Source organism: Onychostruthus taczanowskii, unplaced genomic scaffold (genome assembly GCF_017590055.1).
Source record: "Onychostruthus taczanowskii isolate IOZ18803 unplaced genomic scaffold, ASM1759005v1 scaffold29, whole genome shotgun sequence".
In the NCBI taxonomy this organism is placed as follows: domain Eukaryota; kingdom Metazoa; phylum Chordata; class Aves; order Passeriformes; family Passeridae; genus Onychostruthus; species Onychostruthus taczanowskii.
The window spans coordinates 1,830,611-1,856,468 of record NW_024500239.1 but is presented as its reverse complement, the minus strand read 5'-3'; the positions used below and the strand labels follow the sequence as shown (position 1 = coordinate 1,856,468).

At 37.6% G+C, this 25,858-nt stretch overlaps 1 protein-coding gene across 2 annotated transcripts in view; it reads left to right on the top strand.

Moving 5' to 3' along the window:
• Window positions 1-25,858, top strand: part of PTPN3 (protein tyrosine phosphatase non-receptor type 3) — a 119,602-nt gene that overhangs the window by 25,003 nt on the left and 68,741 nt on the right. The window contains exons 2-7 of one of the 2 annotated variants that reach the window (XM_041408168.1): window positions 5,284-5,438; window positions 16,894-17,001; window positions 17,155-17,197; window positions 18,283-18,361; window positions 19,747-19,791; window positions 20,712-20,764. In XM_041408168.1, coding sequence (XP_041264102.1) covers window positions 5,301-5,438; window positions 16,894-17,001; window positions 17,155-17,197; window positions 18,283-18,361; window positions 19,747-19,791; window positions 20,712-20,764 — 466 coding nt within the window. In that variant the 5' untranslated portion in view covers window positions 5,284-5,300. Of the gene's footprint in view, window positions 1-5,283; window positions 5,439-16,893; window positions 17,002-17,139; window positions 17,198-18,282; window positions 18,362-19,746; window positions 19,792-20,711; window positions 20,765-25,858 lie in introns of both variants that reach the window. The other variant, XM_041408167.1, reaches the window with a different exon arrangement.

Below are 25,858 nucleotides of genomic sequence, written 5' to 3'. Positions count from 1 at the left end.
CCCCCCCCCAAGTGATGTGAAGTTTCATCATGTTGCTTCTGGCTTCTGCATTTATCTTCTATATAACTTACATGCATATGGCATATGTCAGGAAAATTTGTGAGGAAATAACTACAAATAAGGATAAAATGGTGACCTGCACACACTGCTCAAAATGAAGTTTATGTTTTACTTTGGTTGTTGTTTTAGTAATGCCCAGTAATTTGTATTGTGGTCAGTACCTCTTGAGATTTTCCCAAGGAAAATAGCAGAGCGGAATTTTTTATTAATAGGGAGGCATCTAGTTTCTTATTGGGAATGTAGAAAAGATGAAGCATTTCCTCTGCAGAAGGTGGAAGCAGAACCTGGCCTTCATCCATAGTGACTAAAGCCTAATTCTTCTGTTTGGAAAATCTGGCTGAATAATTTAGTCGTTGTTAAGATGCACTGATGATAGATAGGGCTTTGAGGTGTGTAAGTAATTCTTAACCACATGGGTCGATGCCTGCTGAAGATCATTTGTATCAGTTGTCTTAGGGATATACATTGTCACAAAGACACCTTTACTTTGTTATACCTCTTTCCATTCCCACGTCATTTATTTTGTACCTTTTAAGTAAAGGAACAGATAACCATGAAATGTAACTGTTATTGAAAGGACGCACAAGACTTGGCCGTGTCTTTAGTGCTACTGCTTTCCCCTTCCTTGTCAGGGGTGGTCACTCAGACAATGAAAGTGGGTTGGAAGCACTATCCTTTTGTATATGACATTCCCACAGATTCTATAATATATATGATTTTTGACAGGCCACCATTTTTGGTCAAGACTGTAATAAACTGAGAAAACTTGGTGCAGTAGTCTTCTTCTACAAAAAAACCCCATGAGTGTACCCATTTACAGGAGTAAATTATCCCTATTGACCAGAAGAAGTGGAGGCAATAAATAATTTTTTTTTTTTAAAAACCCTCAAACAATTACAAACCCAACAAAACTATTAACAGTTGTACACAGTGGGATTATATGTAGAAGGCCCTTGAGTGTGTACTCAGCAAATCTCCCCCTGATTTAATTAATTGGTAAAAAATAAGATAATGGCAGTTATATTGATAATGGAGTCTAAAGTTTTTTAGCACCAATTTCTGAGCAGTTAGAAAGAAATAAAATGCTGGTATGGAAAAAAAGTATTTTTAAAAATCAATCTTCAATACAAAAGATTAGGAAAACATGTTTTTGTTCTGCCTGACTGCAGCATTACTGTAGGAGAAGGCATGCATAACCAAACTTGTCCAGAAATGTGTTTAATGTACTTGGAAAACATTAACTTCTTTCCATAGCTGTACTTGTATTTGTTTCTCCTGTAAGCCTACTGCATGATTTCATTATGGGATAGAATTTCACGTGTTTGTTTTATACTTTATAACTGTGAAAATAACTGTGTTTTCAGTGCGGTTTGTTTGTTTGCTTAAAATAGACCTCCCAACTTCCTAGATTTTTTTAGGGAAAACATGCTTATTTTAGCGAAAGGGAAACAAATATTGAAGTATTGACTTGTTGATTATATTAAATTGTCTTATAGGCTTTTTAAAATTTGGTTTCATTTCTGAATCAGCCTTCTTCCTGAGGCTACAAACAGGAACTGAGATTTGCATGTAATGGTTGGTTCTGGTTGCTCAGGGCTGGAGGATGATTGCTAGGGCTTAAAAGCCCTTGTCTTAGAAGCATGAGGTTTCTGGTTGTGCTGGGATTTCAGTGGCCCCTCTCCCCTCCCCAAAAGCAGTTGCCATTGCAGGTTCTTTCATATGCTTCTACATGTTGCACTGGGGTCCATGAGCTATTCCAGTAATCTGGCCTGATGTAAAATACAGCTTTAAACAGCTCACTTATGGATGACAAGTCATGGAGCAGCCAACAATTCAGCTGCTCACCTGTCTCCTGTTCTCCTTCTCGTGCCTTTTAGGCTGGGGATTCACTAAGTGTTTCCTTGCAGACTCGCTGAGCATGCGGCACACTGAGGTGGGACGTGCGGAGTGGTGTGTGCAGGTTCCTGTGTGACATTCCTGAGGATGCTCACTTGGCACACTGGTGCTCAAGGCCATGGAGGTGGGAAGTAGAAGCTGTGGCTTTCTCTGCTGGGGACTCCAGCTGGTGACAGTTCCTTAGTGCTTGATTAGTCCCCTTGAGCTCCAGTTGACTGATAGCTGTGGCATCCAAACACTCAGCCATTTGTCCCTGTCTTGGCACAGTTCCTGTGGTCAGCTGGCTTTGTCGAGGACAGCCTCAGCTGGGGCTCTTTGCTTGCCATAAGCACAAAGCATGAACTCCGTGTTCCTGGCGTGATTTTATATAAAATGGTAAAAATAAAGGAATTGCAGGTTTTCATTTGTGAACCCAATGCAAACTGGTCATGCTAGCAAGTTTGTAGTTCTCATGATGAATTTCCGGCTTACTGCTTCCCTTGAGGAATTGGGCATATAACCCAGCATCCAGCAGATCACCTGAAGGCGTTAAACCAGAGATAACTGAAAAACTAGCACAAGACTACAAATTTCAAACTAAGCACCTCTCATTTTATAATGAACTGCAGTATGTAGGTATGTGTTACTGTTAGTTCTTGGATAGCTTAGGTTATCCAGGAGCCAGGTTGGGTTTCCTACAGAGGAATCATGGTATGAAATGGACCTGTAATTACTTGTGCTACTATGCAGAGTCACTTAAATAAAAATCATCAGTTTGGTTTATCCAGGTTAATTTTTTTTAGTGTTTTTTGCAGTTATAAGAGTTTTCTTTTTTTGCTGGTGTTTTTTTTTTTTTTTTTTTTTTTTTTTTCTGGATAGCAAGCACATATACATATAAATCTTATTGATGCTATTTTATTGACTTCTGCATTTGAAGCTCAAACAAGTGAGCAGCAAGATCTGGCTATATTGTAACACTTGAAAAAAAAAAAAAGCTTTGCTGGAGAGGGATTAGAGTTAGGTATCAAAACATCTGAAGGGTCTCCAAGTGTAGCTTAACCTGAAGCATGTTCTGCATTAGGGCTTCAAGGGCTGAGCCCTGTTTGCTCCCTCTCTCTGGGTAGAGCAGGAGCAGGGTGCTGGAGACTCCTGTGGACTCTTGCGCTCTGCTGAAGCCTGACCAAGTTTGAATATAATTAGGGCATAGAGAAAGGGAGTGGTAGAAGTCTAAGATAGGTTGGGTATTATAAGCAAAAGGCTCAAATAGCCTTTTTTCCAGGAATGGAGAAGTCTGTGTGCTGGGACCATTAGGTGTTGCAATGCAGACCGAGCCCTTAAGGCCAGGCTGATGAAGCTTTGAATCTGGCTACCAAAACATCCTCTCTCGTCTAGTGTGTGGCTCACAGTGAAGGATAACCTTCCACTTACCCATCAATGGACCAGTGGGTAGAGAACTATTTCTGCAGATGAGCAGGTGAGCACAGTGCCGAATAAATAGTTCAAAACTTAGCTGCTAGAAAATTAGAGACTGTGAGATTGAAGGCTTCCTCTACAATCATCGTTTGTCATCAACTTTCTGTATACTCTTGATAATTGGATATGTTTTATTTAACATCAATCATTCCTGAATTAACCCATTTTTGGATATTAAAAAAACCTAAAACCAAAACTATTATTAAATGCAGACTGTATATCAAGAAAAGTTTCAAAGCAATAGGAGTATTTGGTGGTTTATATGGAAATATTTTTAATAATTCTCCTAAAGATTACCTCTTCCTTTTTATCCCCTCATTTAAAAAATAAAAGCCAGATAAAAGAAACATCTAAAACTCCCAACCCATACCTTTTCTGAGGAAAAAAAATGCATGCTGGCTAAAAAATGAGTCTTCATAGCTTACAGTTTTGATTTTAGAAAATATACAATGGTGAACTATCAACTGGCTGACAAAAAAGCCCATGAGAGTGTTGTTGGAAGTGTTGAATGGCTAATGTGTGTCTGACTTCTGAGCTGTCTGTGAGAAGGCAATTGTTTTAGCTGCTTCTGAGTATAGATTACACAGAGTTGAGTGGAGGAGGCTCACTGCGCTGCTTTGTTGTCTTTGCAACCACAAAAACACCACTTTATATAATTTTACATTTCATGGCTCTTCATGCTTTTCATGTTTCATTTTCAAAGAGCTATGTAGTAGAAGCAATGCTTAGGTATTTTAAGTGATTTTTTTTCCCTAATTTTTTTCCATTTCTGTAGCTGCATAAAAGAAAATCCAGCCTGTGTTTTAAGGCAGATAACACAAAAAAGGGGAGATGGCAAAATAGTGCTCATGTAGGTCCTGTCTAGCTTGGCCAGCAGTCTACATAACACTGATATTATGCAAGTCCCTTTGTAACTGTCCTCTTATAAGTGAGGAATGGTTTGGTAATTGGTATGGTAATTAACCTGGAAAACTATCCTCTGCTTCGCTTGCCAACTGGCTTTAAACGCTGTGATGTTAATTGGTAAACTGATCCAGTGAAGAGAGGTTTGAAATGTTTACAGGCTTGTCTGAATTAAATTCACCTCTTATTTCAATGAATGGCTTTTTCTTTTTGATGGGATGTTCTGTTGTTTGTTTTAATTTGTAAATACTGTTTTTTAGAGGTTTGGTTTTCATGAAGAGCTTGTTTGCTTTTTTTTTTTTTTTTTTTTAAAAAAAAAAGCCTAAACAACAAAGTAAGTTTTTTCTTGTCGCATGTTCTTCTTTGATATGAATTTCTGGCTTCATGAATTTATGTATGCTAGACTGTGAAATATTGACATGTTCTGAGAGTTAGTTCTTCTTGCCTTACATATGGTGTTTGCGTATATATTCCTGAAACAAAGTGTTACTTGATAGAACTTGATTTGCATTAACTCAAGACTGTTTTGTCAGTTGAGAGTAAACAGAATTATTGTTGTGGAACTTGTATTGTAAATGCAGAAATATATAGGAAATGTAAAAGGTGGTAAGGGATTTCCTAGTTACAGATGATGAAAACTTGTCTTGATGTTGCCTTCTTACTTTGTAGTAGGTGTTTGGGGTTTTTTACTGATTTAAACTAAGGCAGTGACTCATGCCTAACCCAGGTATATATTGCAGGGATTACCTGTAATTCTCTTGACAACATTCACATTTACAACATGGGAGCCCCTCTGTATTTATGCATTTATGTTCTGGTTTACAACAGGCTAATTTTACAACTCGTTCTTCTCTATAAGAAGCATTTGTTAACTTGGGGTGTAATGAGGTCTATATGATGTTGTAAGTTACTCTGAAAAGCAAACATAGAGAATTCTAAGAACTGTCATTAAACATAACTTTTGTTTTATAGGTTATTCAGCAATAGTTATGAACTCCCGTTTACGAGCCTTAGGTGGGAGGATAAATAACATACGAGCGTCAGAGCTACCAAAAGAGAAAACCCGATCAGAAATAATCTGTAACGTCCACTTTTTGGATGGCTCAGTACAAAGCTTCAAAGTCAACGTAAGTTTGGAAAACTTTCTTTTTAAATACATAGAAATTTGTTTGAAAGCTGCAGATGAAATACGGGACTGTGAGGCATGGTATCTCCAAAAGATGTTGAAGGTGTAGCTTTGTCATAACAAATTGCACAATTACTGCTTATGAAGTGGATTTAAAAAGTGCTGTTTTAATTTACTTTCAAGCCAACCAACTTCAATGTCATAAAATCATGGCATGCAGATTGTATCTGGAAAAAGGTCTTCTATTTGATATGGGAACGAAGAAACAGATATGGTGATCATTATCAACTATGAATAAGTAATTAATATTAAAAGGGAACTCCTGAACTGGGATGTGCTTCTGCTTCAAAGGACTAGTAAAAATGACTCCTCCTTACAAATTCCTGTAGTGATGTCAGTATATTTTCAGAAATGCAAAGGTGATATTAACAGTGAGGATGTTGTGGCTTAGTAGGACTGTTCTGTTCAGTCTTTTGTACCTCAATACAGTCTCTTTATTTGGGTGTGGGGAGGGAAAGGGGATTAATGGAGGTTTGTACTCTGTATTTTTTGTGCATTCTATTGTGCAAAGTTTATAACCTTTAGTACTGATTTAAAATATCAGTTCATTTTTAAATGAATGCAAGGGAAACTTCTCAATCAGCTTTAAATAGAATTATTTCACAATGCAGAAAAACTGTGGATAAATTTAAGTAGAATTGTGTGTCAGATTGGTATGCATTTCTTTATATGATACTTATTTTATCCAATTTACCTTATTTGAGAAGAAGGATTTTGCTGAGGAAGCTGTACTGTTTAGATATCTTAGACTACACTATGTTTTGTAACAGGACATTCAAAACTGCACCCAAAAGTTGTATTTTCCGAAGTCTTATTACAGTTCTTTGCAGACTGATTTTGTTTTTAGCTTTGTCTGTTGGCTATTGGATATAAATTGAAACATAAATTTTCTGATAGGCTAAAAAGGTTATTTTCACCGTAGTATATCCAAAATTAGTCCCATTTTAGTATGTATTTTGCATGCTCTGTGTTCATATATGTGTGTAATATTGGGGAGTGGAGTAGAAGGAGAGTAAGTAAGAGAAGGACCAACATGTTAGTATACAGTTTCCATTGTTTGTCTCCAGCATGCCCTAGGAATTGTCTTGTCTGTCAGTGAGCTGGCATAATTGCCCCCTGACCTGCACAAGGCTCTGTGTAAAGTGAAAAATTCAAAATGGTTTTAAAGCCGTGCACAGTAGTATATTTGTTCTTTGTAAACAGATGTTTACACAGCTTTAGGTGTAGTGTTTGGCCTGAAGTCCAGCACTATACATGTGAAATTTGCTCCCCATTTCCTCCTTTAGGCAGTGAGTACAAAATGGGAACCATTGAGGAACTGTGTAGACCTTAAAGCAGCCTTCTGGTAGCTAAAGAAAGCTGGAGAGGGACTTTGTACAAGAGCATGTAGTGATACAACAAGGGGGAGGGACTAGCTTCCAACTGAGGAAGGGTAGATGTAGATGAGCTCTAAGGAAGAAGTTCTTTGCTGTGAGGGTGGTGAAGCACTGGAATGGGTTGCCCAGAGAAGTTGAAGATGTCCCATCCTTGAATGTGTTGAAGACCAGGCTGGATGGGGCTTTGAACAACTTGGAGTAGTGGAAGGTGTCCCTGGCCATGGTAGGGTAGTTGGAACCAGATGATATTTAAGGTTCCTTCCAACCAAAACCATTCTATGATTTTTTAAAGTTCTGAACCCGACTGAGTTCTCTCCCTACCTTCAGCGTATCCTTAGGGTACCACTACTGGTTACCTCCTCCATCCAGGAATTGTAAGGGCCTCCTTTACTGCAGCTGAGATGCTGAACCCACATAGGGGTGATATAGGACTCATTACTGCTCTACATGAAACAAGCAGGGAGTGCAGCTACCCTGCTGTGTTATGGACTAAGAAAAGGGTTTCGCAGATTTATGTTCTTAGAGTACTGAGCTGGTAATGAGGGAGGTTGCACTTTTCTGTGAGGGTGGCCCTTCTTGATTATCTAACCTTGATATCAGCCCAGGAATAGGCTTTGCCACACTCTGGTAGTGTCATAAGGTCCATTTTTCAAAAATATGGGAAACCAGCTGCAGAAAATTAGTATCCAAGTTTTGCTTACGTTAGCAGAAAAATTCAGCCTAACTCTGTGTTTGTGTGTTTATTTTAATTGCCAACATAATTCAATTTTATCTGTGTGAGCAAAGAATAACTTGGGTCTGTGGTCAGTCTGGAAATCATCTATCTGGTCATGAACTGAAGGGCATGTAATTATTGAAAAACAGTAAGTTTTGCTTTGAACAGATTTTCCCCACTAGTGAAGTCTTTCTGTGTTGCTTTACAGAAACTGTTTCTCGTATCAAGATGTTTTTCTCCACATTTAATTCATTTCTGGATGACATGTTAATTGACAGTTCCATATTTTAAAGACATTAAATATGCATATAACATGGCATAATTATCCAGAAGAAAAATTAGCAGAAATATATTAAATGATGTAGTAGTACATTATTAAAATGAAGGTGCTTTCTGAAGTGACTAGACATAGATACAAGGTCCATGGTTAAAAATCCTACTGTGTCTCTTGGATATTTAAAATAAGTTTTCTACTTTTTTTTTTTTTTTACTTTCTCTGCTTTTACAATTATTGCTGAAATATGTTGAATTTTTTGGAGAATAGACCTGAATAGGATCACCTCTTCTAAAGCATAGAGCTCAGTGTTTTCTCTTTAAAAGAAATTCAGTATTATCAGTGGAAAATTAAGGTTGGGAATTCTTCGGGGTTGTTTGTGGTCTAGTGGTACCTGGTTCTGATCTGTGAAGGCTCAAAGCGTGAATAGATGTTACACTTTGAACTAACATTAGGCTAATATTTACATGTACGTAAGTATGCTTTATGTTCATTGACATAATTATATTTTTTGTAGTAGAAAGTAAAAGTGGAAAAGCAGAATACTTGAAGCTTGGCCTTTGTCCATATAATAGCATAAGTGGAATTGGAGAGTTCTCCCATTCTAATGACAGTGTGATAGAAACAACTGAGCATTGCTTTGTCATGTAGCAGCTCTCTGAACACAGAATTCATACTGCAAAAGGATTTCTTTCTTTCAAAGTTGTAAGGGGATTATATAGGAAAATAATAGTAAAAAAAGAAATTTCATAGGTAAGAAGAAACTTAAGATAAATTTGCTGTAAGTTTGAACAAATAGATATCCTTATGTTGTCATCTCTGTTGTCTTGTTGACAATGTAAATATGCTCAAGACTACAAAATATGGGGTGGGTTTAAATTTAATAGAAAGATAATTGATTAAATAGTCTAAACTTACAGCACTGAGAACAACTTATATATTTTGGAATTTAGTACTAACATCTTTAAAACTATGGTATCTCAAAATACTGAATCTTTCAGAGAATAGAACAGGGAGAATAGATATAAAACTTTCTTTTCATTATCTAGGAACAAGATCTTTATAGAACCCACAGAGCTGATTTTCATCAAATTTTGTTACCAAATGGCATGGTACTTTTGTAGTTATACCTATGTGTTTCTTTCTTCTTTGTCATTCTGATTAATAATACTTCAGATGTTTGTTTTTCCAGTGGTTCTGTCTGTAGGAGGGTGAGTAAAAACCAAGTATTGTAAAACTGGGCAAAGGAAAAAGGAAGGTAGATTTTGCATATGGATATAACCAGGGGAATTTTCTATCTATTGAGAAGCCTGAAGATAGCTGGATAATTTCATTTCTTAAAAGTTGTTCTTGTAATCATTTATCCCAAAGAATATTGGTATTCTGACCCGCTGTAAACAAAGACTTAATTGCAAGAGAGCGGTGCCGTTTTTCTCCTGGAGTTGTTAGTTTGGCAGAGTAGTGAAGTGATTGGCTATTTTGTTCAATCTGTTATATAAAAGTGTTATACTACAGTTTGAGTGAACCTGAAATTTGGATTCATGGTATCACAAAGAGTTCATCAGTATAACAACCTGCGGTATGTGCTGATTTTAGGTCATCATTATCAAGAAAATTCGCATGGGAGAACAGACAGACATTCCACTACATTGCTTACAGTCCTCAGAGTATGTTAACTATGCAAGGCTGACATGGCCTTTCTTGTTCTGCTGTTATGTTTCAGTACTTAGATGGAACGTGTCCAAAGTCCAGGCAAAGAATAGAAGGTGCATGGCAGCTGAGAGTTGGAAATGTTCTTTCAAAACCACATTTGAGGCAAAGACTCGACTGCATTTAGTGCTGAATGTTGCACTTGGCTTTAATGATATCCAGGCTTTCTTGAAGTTTCCCAGTAAATTTCAGTTGTTTCAGTTTTATGCTAAGGTTAACTCACCTCTGTCCTTATTGTCACCTCTGTCATGTTATTTTTATATAAGACTATAATGCAAGATTTTTTTGTAAGACTATAATGCATAGGCATTTCACCTGGAGAAAATGTTAGCTGTCATTCTGATATATAGACAATTTGCTGATATACCATGTATGTGTGTGTTTAATAGGTATTTATTATATTATATATAATTTTATATACAATAATGCAAATCTGTCTTTAATTTTGATATAAACATACAGGATTTTCTGGTTTTGCTCTACTTTGACTCATTTACCAGGAATGACCACTTGGGAAGCATCTCTCAAGTAAACTGACTTTTGAGAAGGTATAAAACTGACAGCATCAGATCACTTCTGAATTGCATTGTCTGTCTGGGTTAATGTTTTTGTCTTATTACCTGGGATTTTTGCTTTTAGACTAGTTGGCTTTTAATGATAGTGCTTCCATCTAGAAATAAAATTATGAGGTTATAATAATTCAAAAAGTTGCATGTATTGAAGCTTCAATTGTAAGGAATGTTTTTCCTTTCCTTGCACCTCAGTTAAGTTTCTTCTTCAAGTATTTGAGAAGGAATATGATGGTTAAAATGAACACCCACAATTACTCTTGGTATATTTAAAATAATGGACAGAGGTACAAGTCTTAGAGGTTCTTTTTGATTGTGGATGTGAGTTTTATAATTTTAAATCAATCATAGAAAAATGCAATGATGCAGAATTTTTTCTATGTCTGTAAGAGGTTTTCCTACTGGGTATTGTTTAATAATACAAGATGGTTTAATGCTACTCTGTGTCCCTGCATGTTGAAAGAACTGCTGTATGAAGTTTCAGGCTGGCAACAAATATTTAGTCTTGTATTGTGTCGGGTCAGTATACTCTACTGGAAAGCAGTGAGACAGTATGAAATTTGATGATGTCTCTGAGGACAGTGAGAAAGTGATCTGCCCTACAGCAGGCTTGTTAGTCTTAGCCCTTTGTGGGGCAAGACTTCATAATAAATGCTGAAGGAAAGAATTAGTGGAGGGAAAATTTTTCCAAAGTTAGAATGGAATGACTAATCTCATATATATGTTTGTTTTAAATCATTTTTGTGAGGCAGAGGAAATGCAGTGGGTTAAAACTCTGTCCTTGGATAAATATTTTGTATGACCTTTATGTAGGAAAATACTGTGCTAAAGTGTATGGAATCTACAGACGTTATGGGGTGGGCCAGGAGTTGGCTGAGGAGGTGGATGTGGATCTTGCTGAAAAGGAGATATTAAATAGTGCAAGGACATTAAAGGGAATTCTTGACTGTCAGATTTCCTTAATGTGTTGCTCTTGAATCTTTTTCAAAAGATCAAAAATATTAAGTCTGGGGCCTTATTAACAACAAAAAGATACAGGAATATGAGGTAGCAGGTTATCTTGAACAAGGAGTAATTGCAGTGAGGGAAATCAGTAGTGTAAACTAATAGCTTTTATGAGATGAGGTAATGTTTTTTTAAGCTCTGTTTTCAGTTGCAAACAATAGAGAACAGTGGCAGGCTGCAGACTGAGCTGCTCATGTGTTACTCTTCTGAAAAAGGTGAGTGCTTTCTTGCACCAGCCCAGAATCTTCAGCCAGTGTCAAGGAAGTATTAGCAGTGTTAGTCTTGGCACTGAGGCAACCCTCCAGGGAATGTCACATGTGGATGGATCCTGGCCACTTGCAGACAAAAGAGGGAAGTTCCAGTCAGGCAGGCTTAGAAAGTAAAACTAGGCTGCTCTGCAGAAGACTGGACCTTAGGAAAAAGCCTGTTGTGTTTATTCTAGATGAAGAAAATCTTCCACGGTTAAATAAGAGTATCAGGTCAGTAAATAAATTCCAGGAAGAGAAAAGGACAGAGATAGCAGAAGAGCAAATTAGCTGTGTGTTAAATTACTGCGGAAATTAAAAGAAAGTGGTAGCACTGTGTTCAGGCTCATGCATCTTTTAGGACCAAAGGATATAGGCTGTCTGGTTGTGAATGAGTGTTTCAGGCTAAATTAGGAAAGGATGACCTCAAACAGCATGTGCAGGGCAGTGTATATTGTGTCTGAAGTAGACTGAATTTGCAAAAGCTTAGGTAGTGCTTAACTGGGAGGTTATCATTACCAGAGAGTGGGGGCAAAGCTTCTGCAGAGGACAGGGAGATATGCTTTATATTGCACTTTCCTCTGAAATTGTCACTTTGTACCACTTACCTTACCAAAACCTGAAGAACTTTACATGCAGATTTACTTCTTTAGTCCAAGGTTCTAACAATTCCACTTTAACTTTTTTGCAGTTCTCGGGACAGTGAGTCTTGATCACTCCAGGTTCTAGGCAGTATTTGACATGAAAAAGTAATGAAGGGCTTTTTTCTCTTTACAATTATTTAACTTACTAGAAATTGAATTTGACTAATTTAAATTCCCTAAATGTAGGAACTTGTTGTGGCATGGGTAGAATGTAACAAGTGTTAATTATGAGTGCTTTAAGTATTAATTTTTGGCCTATCCAACATAAGTTGTAATTGATTTGAAGACAGATTTAAATGGAGGTGAATGGTGTGTGGTTATGAGGTGGTTGATGCAAAGCTTTTAACAGTTCAGAATAAGGATTGGTAGATATCATGAAGGTGAAATAAATGGAAAGTTCTTTTCAGCTGGAAACACACAAACTTCTTGAAAATGTTTCTTTTCAGTAAAAACTTAGAAGTTCTCAAGGTTATCTGAAGAGCCTGTGTCATAATAGCAGTGCAGGCTAGTGAAGAAAATACATAATTTTTAAAATTACACTGTAGAAAAACAGGAGCTTAATTAGGAATGCCTTAAATATTTGCTGTAATGGTTAATAGCGTTGATCAAGGAGAACTTGATCCTAATGCCAATTTAGCTGAGCAGTGTTCTTGTTGGTTTTGCCCTCCTATTGCACAGGGGAGTGAAAATGGGATGTGTTGTAAAGCACTCGGCACATTGTAATATTTGAAACACTGTGGCTGTGAATTGTATTGGAATGGGTGTCAAAATTTGGATGTGGTGATGTGACATGCTTAGTCTGCCTCACTTTACACCCAGATCCCAAAATTGTTAATTTACAAAGTAAGTTGAAGATTGTGCAGCATGAGTTGTGTGGCCATTTTTAGGTATATAGACTGCTTTAAGAAACATTTGAATTATTGTTCAATGCCAAAATTAACGAAATAAACATTTCTGTGAAAAACAACAAATCCCTTTATAACTGGGAATTTTAACAAGACTTGAACAATTTAAAACAACATTTTTTACTTAGCTTATATTTCTTGACTGGGTGCTTGATCTAGGCACTGGGAAAAAAAACCCTGTGCATTTAGTACCAGAGGGCAAGAACTGGAACCACATAAAAGTAATGCTGGAAATTATTTTTTTTCTAGGAAATGTGATGAGGCAGAAGAGAAGTAAATAGATGTGTAGGTGGATGAGAGTAGTGCTGGCTGAACAGCTGGGTTTAGGGTTGGGAAACCCATGGGAACATTGCTAAGAGAGAACTGCTGAGCAAAATGTCATAGAGGGGAACTTGCTTGTCTTTACAGGGAAACAATGAGAAGGCTTAGCAATTCATATATGCTGGGGGAGAGGCAGGAATGCAATTGTGAGGGAATAGGGAGAGAGAAGGTGAAAGCCTCTGAATTGGGATGAAAGACTGGGAGCATGGAAATTGAGAAAGGAATTCAGAGATAATGCTGTTGTGAAGAAATGAGACCAAAAAGAATAAGAAGTGTTGAAATTCAAAGTAAAACTTAGCAGAAGAATCCACCCTCTGTGGTCTTGTTCCTGCTCCATTTATAATGAAACCTAATATTTCTGAACACCTGCTTTCATCAAAGTATCTATCCCATCCCCTGTAATTACTGCTTTTGGTCATCATATAGCTTTAGGAGCTTGTTTAGTGCTGTCAAAAGTGCAATTAGGCTTCTGAGTTGTGCAGGTGTCATGATGACACTTAAAAGTGTTTTAACTTTCTGCTTATAAAAACCCAACCCTGGGGAAATTACTATGGTCAGTGCTAGAGATGAGCTTATTGATGTCAGGAAATGCCCATTATTTCAGAGGGCACAATCTGCTGTTTCCATGGGGCCTTCTTGTGTGCACATATGGATAATTTCTGATGGAAAATCAAATCTCAGTCTGCGTGGTGGAGGCAATGCCACTGATGGATAGAGCTGCCTGACAAGTGCATGGTGCCATGCCTTTGTGTGACAAGGAATGCATGGTTGCGTGACCCTTACCTGTCACTGGCAGTTCAGTTTCTAAGCTGGATGTTAGGCCTATGCTATTTCAGAAAAAAGTGGGATTTGATCAGTGCTGTGGTTTGACTATGCCAGCAGCCTGGTTGAAAGGTGGGGAGTGGGAATGTGCAGCTGGGGTAGGAGGAGGGCGCAAAGCTCTTAGTGGCCACACAGCCTTTACAGACCTGTGCGGACTCACATTGATTGTGAGATCTCAACTATTTTCTCTGAAAAATAAGATGGGAGAGTGCTGGAGAGGGAAAGGTAGTCTCAACAGCTGGGTGTTGCCTACATTGTTTTCTCCACATGTGACTTTACTCCAGAAAAATGGGCATAGCTTTTCATGGGAGGCCAACAGCCTGATGTGGTAATGCTGAGCATTCAAGTCACAAAGGAGCTGCTACGAGTTCTGCTCTAGCAGTAGAAATTTGGATAATCCTCCAAATTAACATGGGCCAAGTGGGTGTCCTTTGCTTGAAATTTTGTTTTTCTTTTCCCATCTTTTTTAATAGGAAGAATGCTCCTATGAGATAAGGAAAGACTATGGAATACCATGTGGTTTAAAGCATTCAATCACTACAGTGTTTTACCCTATTAAAAAAATCATAGAAATATCTGTCTTCTGAACAGGAATTACTGGGCTGCTCTATTATAAAAAAAAAAAGTTTAAACAAAGAATTGAATTGGTTTATATTCTTACATACTGAGCAAGACTGGGGCCAGCCACAGTAATGTGGCTTATGCATTAAGTCCTTTGTTTCAAGAGATTATTTTCAAAAAAATAAAGAAGTTTTCTTAAGAAATCAGAACATAATAAAACCAGAGGTGAATTTTTAAGGAATATCTTCAAGAGTGAAGTGCTTGTCTTTTGCAGTTAAAATAATTTTCCTCCGAGGCAAAGAATTGAATTGGTTTATAAGTGAACATTCTTACAAGACTGGGGCCAGCCACAGTAATGTGGCTTATGCATTAAGTCCTTTGTTTCAAGAGATTATTTTCAAAAAAATAAAGAAGTTTTCTTAAGAAATCAGAACATAATAAAACCAGAGGTGAATTTTTAAGGAATATCTTCAAGAGTGAAGTGCTTGTCTTTTGCAGTTCAAATAATTTTCCTCTGAGTTTTTGTTTGTTTGGTTTGGGGTTTTTTGTGTTGGGTTTTTTAATGTGTGCAGATTATGTCTGCTTTTAAGAGAGACATTTTGAAAAATCTTAAAGTAATAAGAAAACTTTTTTTCTTTGATTTTATTTATTTTTTTTTCAATTAAAAAAAAAAACGGCAAACTGACCTGATTTTTGCTCTGTCCAGCAATTCTGTATATAAAAATCTACAGCTAAGATGCCATACAGCTCTGCACTCACCAAATACCATCTCAGGCAAAACAGACTGAACTTGGGGATAATGAGTTAATTTACTACAAAAAAAATCAGAGCAGGATAAGAAGTAAAATAAATCTTAAAAACCCCTTCCCACCAATCATCCCTCCATCTCAGGCTCTACCTTCTCCCCTGCAGTGGCACAGGGAGACAGGGAATGGGGATTTTGGTCAGTTTGCCACAGGTTGTTTCTCCTACTGCTCAGGGAGAGGTGTCCTTCCCCTGCTCCACCATGGGGTCCCTCCCACAGGAGACAGTTCTCCACAAATTTCTTCAATGGGCTTCCTACAGGCCACAGTTCTTCACAAATTCCTGCAATATGGATCACTTTTCCCTGAGGTGCAGTCCTTCAGGGTCACAAGTTCTACCAGCAAACTGCTCCAGTGTGGGTTTCTCTCTTCATGGGTCTGCATTTCCCTGCCAGGAGCCTTTTCCACCCCTGGCTTCTCATCAATTCACAAACTCCTTTCAAGCATCCCTGCTCTGGCATGGGATCCTCCACAGGCTGCCGGTGGATCTCTGCCTCTCTTGTGGGACTCCATGGGCTGCAGGGACAGAGCTGCTTCACCATGATCTGCAGGGGAATCTTTGCTCTGGTGCCTCCCTGATACCAAAATCTAGCCAACAAAGCCAATACAGCAAACTCTCTATTACTTATTGGCATATTTAGGATTGCAGTCTTGTTGAGGGGATTTGTTTTTTTTTTGACTTGGTGTTTGGTGGCTTTTTTAAATGGAATTGATTCATAGTGTTATTTGGCAGAAGTTGGTTAATACCTTCTCCACAATGCCATGGCATGGAGATTCTTTTTTGGTTTGGGGGAAATTATACCAGCCTTAGACTTCTGATCTCTGCTGCCTGATACCGTGTTGTACCAATTCTTCTGTGATTTCTGTCACAGGGGATGTCTAGGCAGAAAATAGGGTGGCTCAGTAGCAGCTGAGCATGTGGACACTAAGGAGCAGGTGAGAGTGCAGGCTGATGTATGGGATCTCATGGCTGGATCACAGGATCCCCCTCCTTTTTTTTCCCCATCCTGGTGTGTACTTTGTGTTTCGTTAGGTGATGTGGAAGCACAGCGTGCTGCTTTGTGGTGACAGCAAGGGCCAGAGCAGCCCCGTGTGTCTGCAGGCCATCCCTGCATGCTGCTGCTCTGGGGAAGGGCATGGCTCCCACTGTGGGCAAGGCAGGGGTGACCTGCTTACAATTAATCTGCTGCACTCACATCAAGGGCTGGAATACATGTCTGTTCATATTAGAAAATTTCATGTGCCTAAAGTGTTTTGGAAAGAAACCCAAACCTTTATCAGAATAAAGGTCTTATCACTGAAAAACTTTGAACTGATGAATTAGTAGCTCTTTTTATTCATGGGTTACATGAGGAAAAAAAGCAAAACCAAATTAGTTTCAATTAATTGTATCTTAAAATGTATAAGTGTTGCAGATTTCACTTATAAACTTTTCTTTTTTTTCAGAAACAAGACACTGGACAGATTTTATTGGATATGACCTATAACCAGCTGGGTGTGACAGAGAAGGAATATTTTGGTTTACAGCAAAATGAGACTTCAGTGGATTCACCTGTAAGTATAGTAAATAATAATGTGTGTGCATGTATATGTGTGTATGAATATATACACATGTATGTATACACACATATTCATGCACACACATGAACATAAACAGTATTTCTTTGTAAATATTTTTAATCTATCTAATAGTTTTTCATTTCACAGCGATGGCTTGAACCAAGCAAACCTATTAGAAAACAGTTAAAAGGTAAGACTTATTTTTATCTTGATTGTAACTCTGCAGTTCTGTTTTTCTATGTTGTTATGGCTAGAATAAATGCATATTGCCCAGATGGTGGATTTTTCTTCGATAGCAAGTCTTATGTCTGCCAGTCTTTTCAGCAGATCCTTCTACTTCTCCCTCCTCCTGAATGGAAATAAGACGTGTTAGATCATTAACTTTGATGCTATAATAGCAGCTAAACCTGGTTTCTGAGCAGTGTTAGAAATGCTTAGATGGCCATGAAAGCAGTAGTCATATTGTGGTGCCAGTGAATTCCTCCTGAGAGGGAAGCAAAGGAATAGGGTTTTGGTTGAGGGAGGAATAGCCAGGTTCGTGTGTAGGTTCTGACAATTTCTTGTCTCACATACAATAAAAACCCCCAAATTTATGCATTTTTATTAAAAAACAACTAACCAAAAAAAACAACACCCCACACTTCCAGGTTCATCTGTTGTTCTAGTACGTCTTGTTTTATACAGCTTTGGGTAACACAGAATGCCTACCAAGAGAGACAGGCCAGCCAGCATAACCCTGGCCAGAGAGCAGCTGAGGAGTGGCTCTGAGTGGCACTGTCCCAGTTTGTGCTGTGACACTTGAGATATGTTTCTCAGCACTCTCATTTCTACCTTGTGCTACAGATGATGCATTTTTTTTTTCCAATTCATATACAAAAATAGCATGTTGGACTTCTGTAATTGAATGTATTTATATGTTAGATAGAACTGAGCATTATCCCAACTGAGATACCTTAAATATATTTAGTGCTTTTCTCTTTTCTAGTACTTAGGAGGCAAAGGAAGCTCAATAATGCCTTTTATGCAAAGTAGCATATGCTAAGTACTTTAAATGAAAACATTACTACATTTGAGAGTATTTTCTTCTCAAAGTTGATGTAGTTGGTGTTGGGGCATCAGGAGAGACTTTGCATAGTTTCTTTGAGTTTCATGAAAAAAAGTACATGAGATTTCTATGTGGTTGTTCATGTAGTTTTTCTGTAAATATAGAAATGAAAATATTACACTCTTTCAATTTTAAACAAAATATTGATTTGCTCTTCTAAAATATTGCAGGAGGTTTTCCCTGCACGCTTCATTTTCGTGTAAGGTTTTTTATACCTGATCCTAACACACTTCAGCAAGAACAAACCAGGTAACTTGTGTTTAGTGTTTGCTTTCGTCAACTAAGAATGTGTCTTGCCCATGTCTGCAGCTTGGCAAATTATGCTTTATGACATAGATAACTTTCTGTTACTCTTGGTATTGAATGCATTTGGAATGGAGGGCTTAATGCCATGCTCACAGTGAGTAGTTTTTGATATACACAGCTTTCAACTCAGATACAGCTGGAGTGTAAGTTAGTACGAAGATATAGGTGTTAAAGGTACATTTATTTGCATCTTGGATTTTTTTTTGAGTCTGCATGCCCTAGGTCTATCTTAGGAGTTTTGTATCAACACTGAGTCAGTTTTGAACATGTGTAATAGATTTAATGCTGAGGGTGTGGGAGGGTGGGGTTTATTTTTTTTGGGGAAGAACAGATAACAGTTCTTGTTTTCTCGTTTGCCCATTACTTGTAGCATGCAAAGATGCATAATGCTTCGGTTTACAGTAGACTTCTGAAGTTTTATTTTTATACCTTTCTCTAAGTTTATGGGGTGATGGGGTACATGAATTGTAAGCAGTTTTCAATTAATTTGTCAAAAGATTTTAATTGAATACTTGTTTTATTCAGTGCCTGTAATTTGGAGTTTAGAATTTGAAGGCACACATTAATCTGACCATTAATCTGACATTTCTGTAGCATTTTCGTTGCTTATTAATTTCAGCGACTTGGGAATATAAATAGTACAACGTGTGAAATTATATTTCTTGTAGAAAATTTAGCTTTTGGCCTGTTTTGGTATTTATTAATCATGTTTTAAGCTGTTCTGCAGTTTAAAACTGAAATTATTCAATGATCTGCTCTCTAAGGTTCTTCACATGCCCACTTTTCAGTATCACTATAAACTGACATTGTCAAACACACTAATAAGAGGAAGACTGGTCTTGGAGAATTGTTTAAGAGCTTTTTGTTAGCATATGGTGCTAGAGAAATGTCTCATCCTCCACTGAGTAGCTCCTAGATAGACTCTCACAGTCAAACCTTGATTGAGATTTGGGGTGTGGTTTTTTTTGTGTTTTTTTGGGTTTTTTTTTGTTGTTTTTTTTTTTTTTTTAATTAAATTTGCATTCAAAATGAGTATTCCAGGAAGAGAAAGAGCCCATTTCAGTGGTGGTTTGGTTTTTGTAGTGTTAATTGTGGCATTAATACCGTGGCCCTGGAATTGCAGTAGAGACTGCCAAAGATCCTTAAAAATGTTGTGAGAGTAAGTGGGTGTATGATTGCGTATTTGTAAATGCCACTAATATTTGTTCATCTGTTTGTATAGCTTGGTGGGAAATCTAGTGAAGTAAAACTAATATATGTAGCTATTTAAATCATACCATTTAAAAATAAATGCACATTTGTTTCTTTTCCAAAAAAATGTTTTCTAGGCATTTATTCTTTCTGCAGTTGAAGATTGATATTGCAGAAGGAAGGTAATAAGAATCTTCAATTTCTCTATAATTATTTTAAAAATAAAATTTAAAAGCCTTTGACCTGAGGATATTGTTGCTGTAAAATTATCCCAGTTATCCCATAAATATGCCTTGTGAGACATTGCTTTAAAGGAAATTGACATTGCTAGGAAATGTTACAAATTTTCTCATAGCTCACTTGTTAAGAACAATTTAGAAGTCTCTTGTGAATGAGCTATAGGAGATGCTATGTGTCAACAAGCTCAACATCAGCCACAGAGATATTTATGCAAGGCTTGGTGTGCCAGGCATGGAATTCCAAACCTGGGGACCCACTACCTAGTGCAGTAATCAGGAGTAGCAACAGGCAGTTCATGCTATAATTTCTCATTATTTCAGGGTTATATTACCTATATGGTGGGCATATACCCAGTGGTTTATTTGGCTGTGATTTCTGTGTGTTTGTACATTAAAAAAAAAGTAAAAAGGAAAACATGGTCCAAGTATTTGGTGCCAAATGTCAGTTGCCTACAGGTGTTGGCTTTTTCTTTTATAGAGTCCGTTTTGGTCATACGATCAGAGCTGTCTTTGTGCTTGGCATTTGGGTAATTTTAGTGTTTGTGTCTAGTTTTAAATACACCAGAATGCAGCTATTAAAATAATGTCTAGAGCCCCATAAAAGTCTTTTCTCCTTTTTCTTTCCTGACTAAGCATCCAGCAAGAGTTCGAGTATGTCCTTTTCCAATTAGTTCCTTCCATTCACTTAAGGGACTCTTTAATATCTGGTTGTACTGTACTTTAACAATCAAACTTAGTAAGAAAAAATCAGATATGCTTTTGAAGATAAATTAGTCTGTGCATACTGAACTAATTGTGAGACAGTTTCAATAAGACATACATACAGCCTATGATTAAATAAAATTATTTCCTCTCATTTCCAGGTTGTCATGCCCCATTAGTTCTGCTGTTGTCTTGGCATCATATGCAGTACAATGTAAGTAATTACCAACCGTTATTTTGTTAATAACTTGATTTGACCAACTACTTTCTTGGCTGTTTGGCACTGAAAAGTCAGAAAAGATTTCTTTCCTTATCTATTTATGCAAAGTATTTGGTATGCAGGTGAAGGTTATTCAAGCAGCCTGCAGAGACAGTCTAAATAGAAAAAGAATACTTTTTAGGCCTGTAAAAAAAAAGTTGATAGAAGAATAATGTTACTATTTATGTGTGCTTCTGACTGCTGACAAAAAAGTCAGGTTTGCATTGTCAGTGGAAACAAAACTGTGAAACTTACTGTGTGTTATAGTAGCTATGGGAAAGCATTCCAAGGGAATAAGTGGTCATCTAGAGAACACATAAGAGGAAGGTAAACTCAAGGTTAAGAAACTGCAGTGTTCTTACACAATGTTTGTTTCATGGAATTTGGTTTGTTAGTTATGTAAAACTGGCCCTTTGCAACACATTTAAGGTGACTTTACATATAAGAACTTACATCCTTCTCATCTGCCTTCAGCTGGCAAAAAAAATCAAATGATGACACTAGAAAAACATCTTCTGTAGGAAAACCAAATTGGAGTCTGACAATGCCTCACAAGCATCTTCAACAGATAGTGGAAAACAGCTGGAGGAAGACCTTTCTCATTAAACAAATAAAGAAAAAAAAATAGGTTGGGGGTTTACTGGCATTTGCATATTTGTTAAAATAGTCAGGGGAAAATAAGCGAGAATAGTTGTGTAATTATTTGGCTGAATCTCATTTCTTTTATGGAAAGGCTAACAAGACCCACAGAAACAATTGAGGTAATATCTGTTTGAAATAAAAACCAAGCTAAAATAATTAAAGTGTGGTTTTCAAAGAGGAATGTGATAAACTCTTAGTATCTGTTGAAACCCTAAGAGTCTATGAAACATTTGCTTTTAAGTTTAAGCATATCATATGTTGCACCCTTTTATAAAATGAAGCTGTAATCAGATTCAAGCTTCAGTAAGAATAGCTGAAATTTTCCAAATTTCCCATAGTCCCAGTTTTGGTGCCAAATGAAATGCATCCTGCTCTGGTGTTTCTGAGGCTCAGTAAGGGCACTTGAAGACTGAAACACTCTGCACCATTAGGATTGCTAAATGAATTGGTGATCCAATTCTTCTAAAGCTCAAAAATAAAGAATGCAAAGGTTTTATGAAAAGGGAAATTAATCATGTCATATCTAGTGTATCCCAAAGTAGTTTCTGCTTCCCCTTCGGTTTTACAACTGTTCCCTTTTTAGTACTTAGGCTGGGATACCTGCTAATGCAGTCATCTGTACTAAAGGAGAATGATAGAAGGATGGTGAAGATTGTCAAAGGGTGCTAGTGTGTTTTAATCATTGTCTTTCATGGTGGATTCTGGATTTTCCTTGAGCTATTTATCTGTTTTTTCTAACTCCTGACAGTGCTTCTTTTACCAAGTGGTGGGGATTTTTTTTTTTCTGTTTCTTTTTCTTTTTTAATTGAAAAAGCACAGCACAAAAAACCCCAAACCCAAAAGTAACTATTTTTTTGCTATCTGATTTCCTTTCTGTTGCTGTTTGTGTGATACTGATATTTATTCTCTGCATTGGTAAGGAATGAAATGTTTAATAGAAAGACATATTCCCTTAAGTTGTGTTTTTTTGGTTTTTTTTTTGCTTTTAGCTGAAGATGATGGCATAGGAAAGAGATTTTTGAAATCAAGGGGTTTGGTCTCCTTACTGAGTCATGTTTTCTGTGATTCCTGTCAATTGAAATTGTTTTAAGTAGTTTTCTATTAGCATTTTAATTTCTAATCATACTTAGTAAGGAAAGTTCTTGGTATGAGGTAGCTGCTTATGAGAAATCCATTGTTTCAGGTTGCCATGAATCTGTTCTATCTGAGCTATTTACTGCCCTGCCACTTCTTGGTGGCTTTCAGGCTGCTCTCTCCTTCTGTAGCTCCCCTTGCGTGCAGAAGGGGAAATCCTTGTTGTCTGACAACCTTGTGGGTTGTTTATTTAAAAGGTGTAGCAGTTGTTGCTGATGGCAGGGCTGAAGCAGATCACTTTCACAGTGTATGAAGTCTAGTGTTTGATATTTCTGCTCTTGCTTCTTAACTAAATTTTTTCCATGTGCTAGCACTATGGTTGGCCTTCAGAGGCTTTGTCTGAGTTTTGCAAGGGGGCAGTTTTTGGTGATGTCTTCTGGGATGCTGCTTCTCTGTAGTGCCCTGTGTGCAGGCATTTGGTTCTGAAATAAAGCTCTGACGTGTCCCTCTGCCCTGCTGCAGCACACCCTGTGTTGACTGGTGGGGCTAAGTTACAGGGGAATGCAAGTGGGTGTGAATACTGTGTCTGAAGAACATGTGACTGAACCTGATTACGAACATACTTCAGCCACTTCAAGAATAAGTTGTTAGTTATTATCAGGAATGTACTTTGTGACAAAACAGTCAGTGGATTTTGAAATATTTTTTCTTTAAGAAGAACTTGTTAAGGTGCATTTCAAATAATTTCATCATTGTGAAGTTGGAAGGATACAGTCATACTGAAAAATCTTGATTAGTCATGTGTTTTTACTAGTGCAAAATGGGAATGTTGTACTGTCTGTAAAACCAAATAAGGAAACATATACGACTATTCCTTTTTTAAAATTTCAAATGGTGATTTAGCACCACTCGTTTTCTATCACTTCATGTAGCAAATTGCCATTTCCAGGCCATTGTTTAAATGCCCAGCTACTGGTATGTAAGAAATCCCATGGGATTTGTGAGAATATGCTCTTATGTTAATAAATCCATTGCTGACTTGGGAACTTGGATCTGAAGCACAGCAATAAAGCTAGCCAAGATGTTATGAATGCTTCTAAGATTGTTTTTTCCTGAGCATCAGTTGTTCTTGTCTCCTGCAGTACTGCTCCTCTCAGCCCTGCTTTGAGACCCAGGAATCATCTCCAGCACACTGCTATCTGTCTTTAGGACTTTGTTCAGAAAGGGGTTGGCTGGTTGCTAGGAATTCAAATGGACTTTAACCTCATGTAAGGAAAGGAGGGCTGGTGATGATGATGCATCAAGGAAAGCTGAGCTTGGTGTGAAAGTCTCTCAGGAACTGGGGATAAGAGTGTTAGAATTTTGGGAATGCCAGAAGATTGGTGTCCCAGAGATCGAGGTGGGCTGTGAGGCTTAGAGAAACATCAACACCACAGTGAGGCCTGACTCTTTTTTCTGACTTGCCATCTTTTTGCCTGACTTTATAACAATTAGGTTGACCCCCTCAGACTTCCTAGTTTATGGAAACCTTTCTCTTTTCATGGTTAGCATTTGGGGATTTTTCTGTGTGTGCTCCCCACCCATGCTTTCTTGAAGTGAAATAGTGCTCATAAGGACATCTCATAACAGCTGAGAGATTTGCTTACAGATCAGCCAGGTTTCTGCTTCTTTCCAGGGCACCTTTAACCCTTAGAATCAAAATCAGACTGGATTAGTAGACAGAACTTTGAGCTGAATTTCCAGTGTTTGAAATTACTTACTAGATGGGTTGGGTAGTCTGAGGATTGTGTGCATGTCACATCTGTTCTTCTGAAGCCTGCATCGGTGCTGTTAAGCCAGAGGTACCTTTTATCATATCTTACAGTACCTGTCGTCAGCAGTGCCAGTGTTATCTGTGTGAGTTTCATAACGCTCCCAATACAAGAATCAGCTTGGAGAGATGAATTGAAAAACATTCCCATTTCCTTCCATATGGTTCACTGAATCTGAATTCTAGATTGCTGCTCCTGAGCTTGCTAGCATCTCTGTACAACAGATCATCTAAGAGTGTCCTGGTTGTTTATGTACAGCAACTTTCCAGCTCTTTTGGGCTGGTTTTCCTTAGTTATATTTTACAGTTGTGTTTGGCAATACAGAAGCCACTTCAGGAGATCATTGCTTCAAGTATTGTTTGTGATGGTCTTCCATTAAGCCACAAATAATTTTTTGAACTGTAACACTTCAAAACAAGGTACAGTCTCCAGAGTGGAGAACCCCAGATTGGGATTCTGGCCAGGGTTGTAGCTGAAGGAGCTGACTTTCTGCAGTGCCTCTTAGATTTGATACTACTATTCTTCTGTATTTTTAAGTTGGATGAACTTATTAAATATGTTTGCGTAACATAAGTAAAAAGGGGGAAAGAAGAGTTTCTCAAGGTCAAGGTGCATGTAATACAGTATTACACTCATGGTAACAGCCTCGAGTTGCACCAGGCAAGGTTTAGTTTCTGTATTAGGAAACATATCTTCACCAAAAGGGTTGTCAGGCTTTGGAAGAGGCTGTCCAGGTAAGTGGTGAAGTCATCATTCCAGGAGGTATTTAAAAAATGTGCAGATGTGGCACAGAGGGGTATGGTTTAGTGTGGGCTTGTCTATGCTGGGTTGAGGGTTGGGCTCAGTGGTCTTAGAGGTCTTGTCCAACCTAAATGACTTTGTGATTCTCAAATGAGTAGTGGTGAATGCTGAGAAACAACATATATGGCAGAGGATCAGCTGCATTAATTTGGTAAAGCCTCACAATGTTTTGGGAGTATTGGTAACTATTCCTTTAAGTCTTTTATCCCAATATCTCCTCAAAATGAATACTCTTTGTACTTTGGATTATACTTTGCTTTTCTCAGTAATTTTTTTGATTGTGTCTTTATGGTTTCTGAAGTACATGTTGTATTTGAGATGCAGAAACAGCAAATCAGTATAATTTGTAGTTTTTAATTTGTTTCTTCCTGTTCCTCGTGACTATTGTTTTGTGTTGTTTGACTGTGTCTGGGTTTTGAGCTGCTGATTTTTATTTTTTAGTTCTTTTAATAAAAGGCATTACAATGACTGGCTCATTTTTCATTCTGGAGTGGTAAATAACTTGGAGACTACCATTGTGCATGCATAGTTTTCTTTATTTTTCCTCTACAAATGTTCCTTTGTTTTTATTAATGCCTAATTTCTCATTCTGCCTTACCACAAAATGGCCAGCTGTTGCAAGTGGTCATAAGCAGCTATTTACAGTCATGCCTAGGCTGAACATTTTGTAAGGGCTCTTGAGTGTGAAGCATTATTTCCTTTTACAAAACAAATTAGTTTT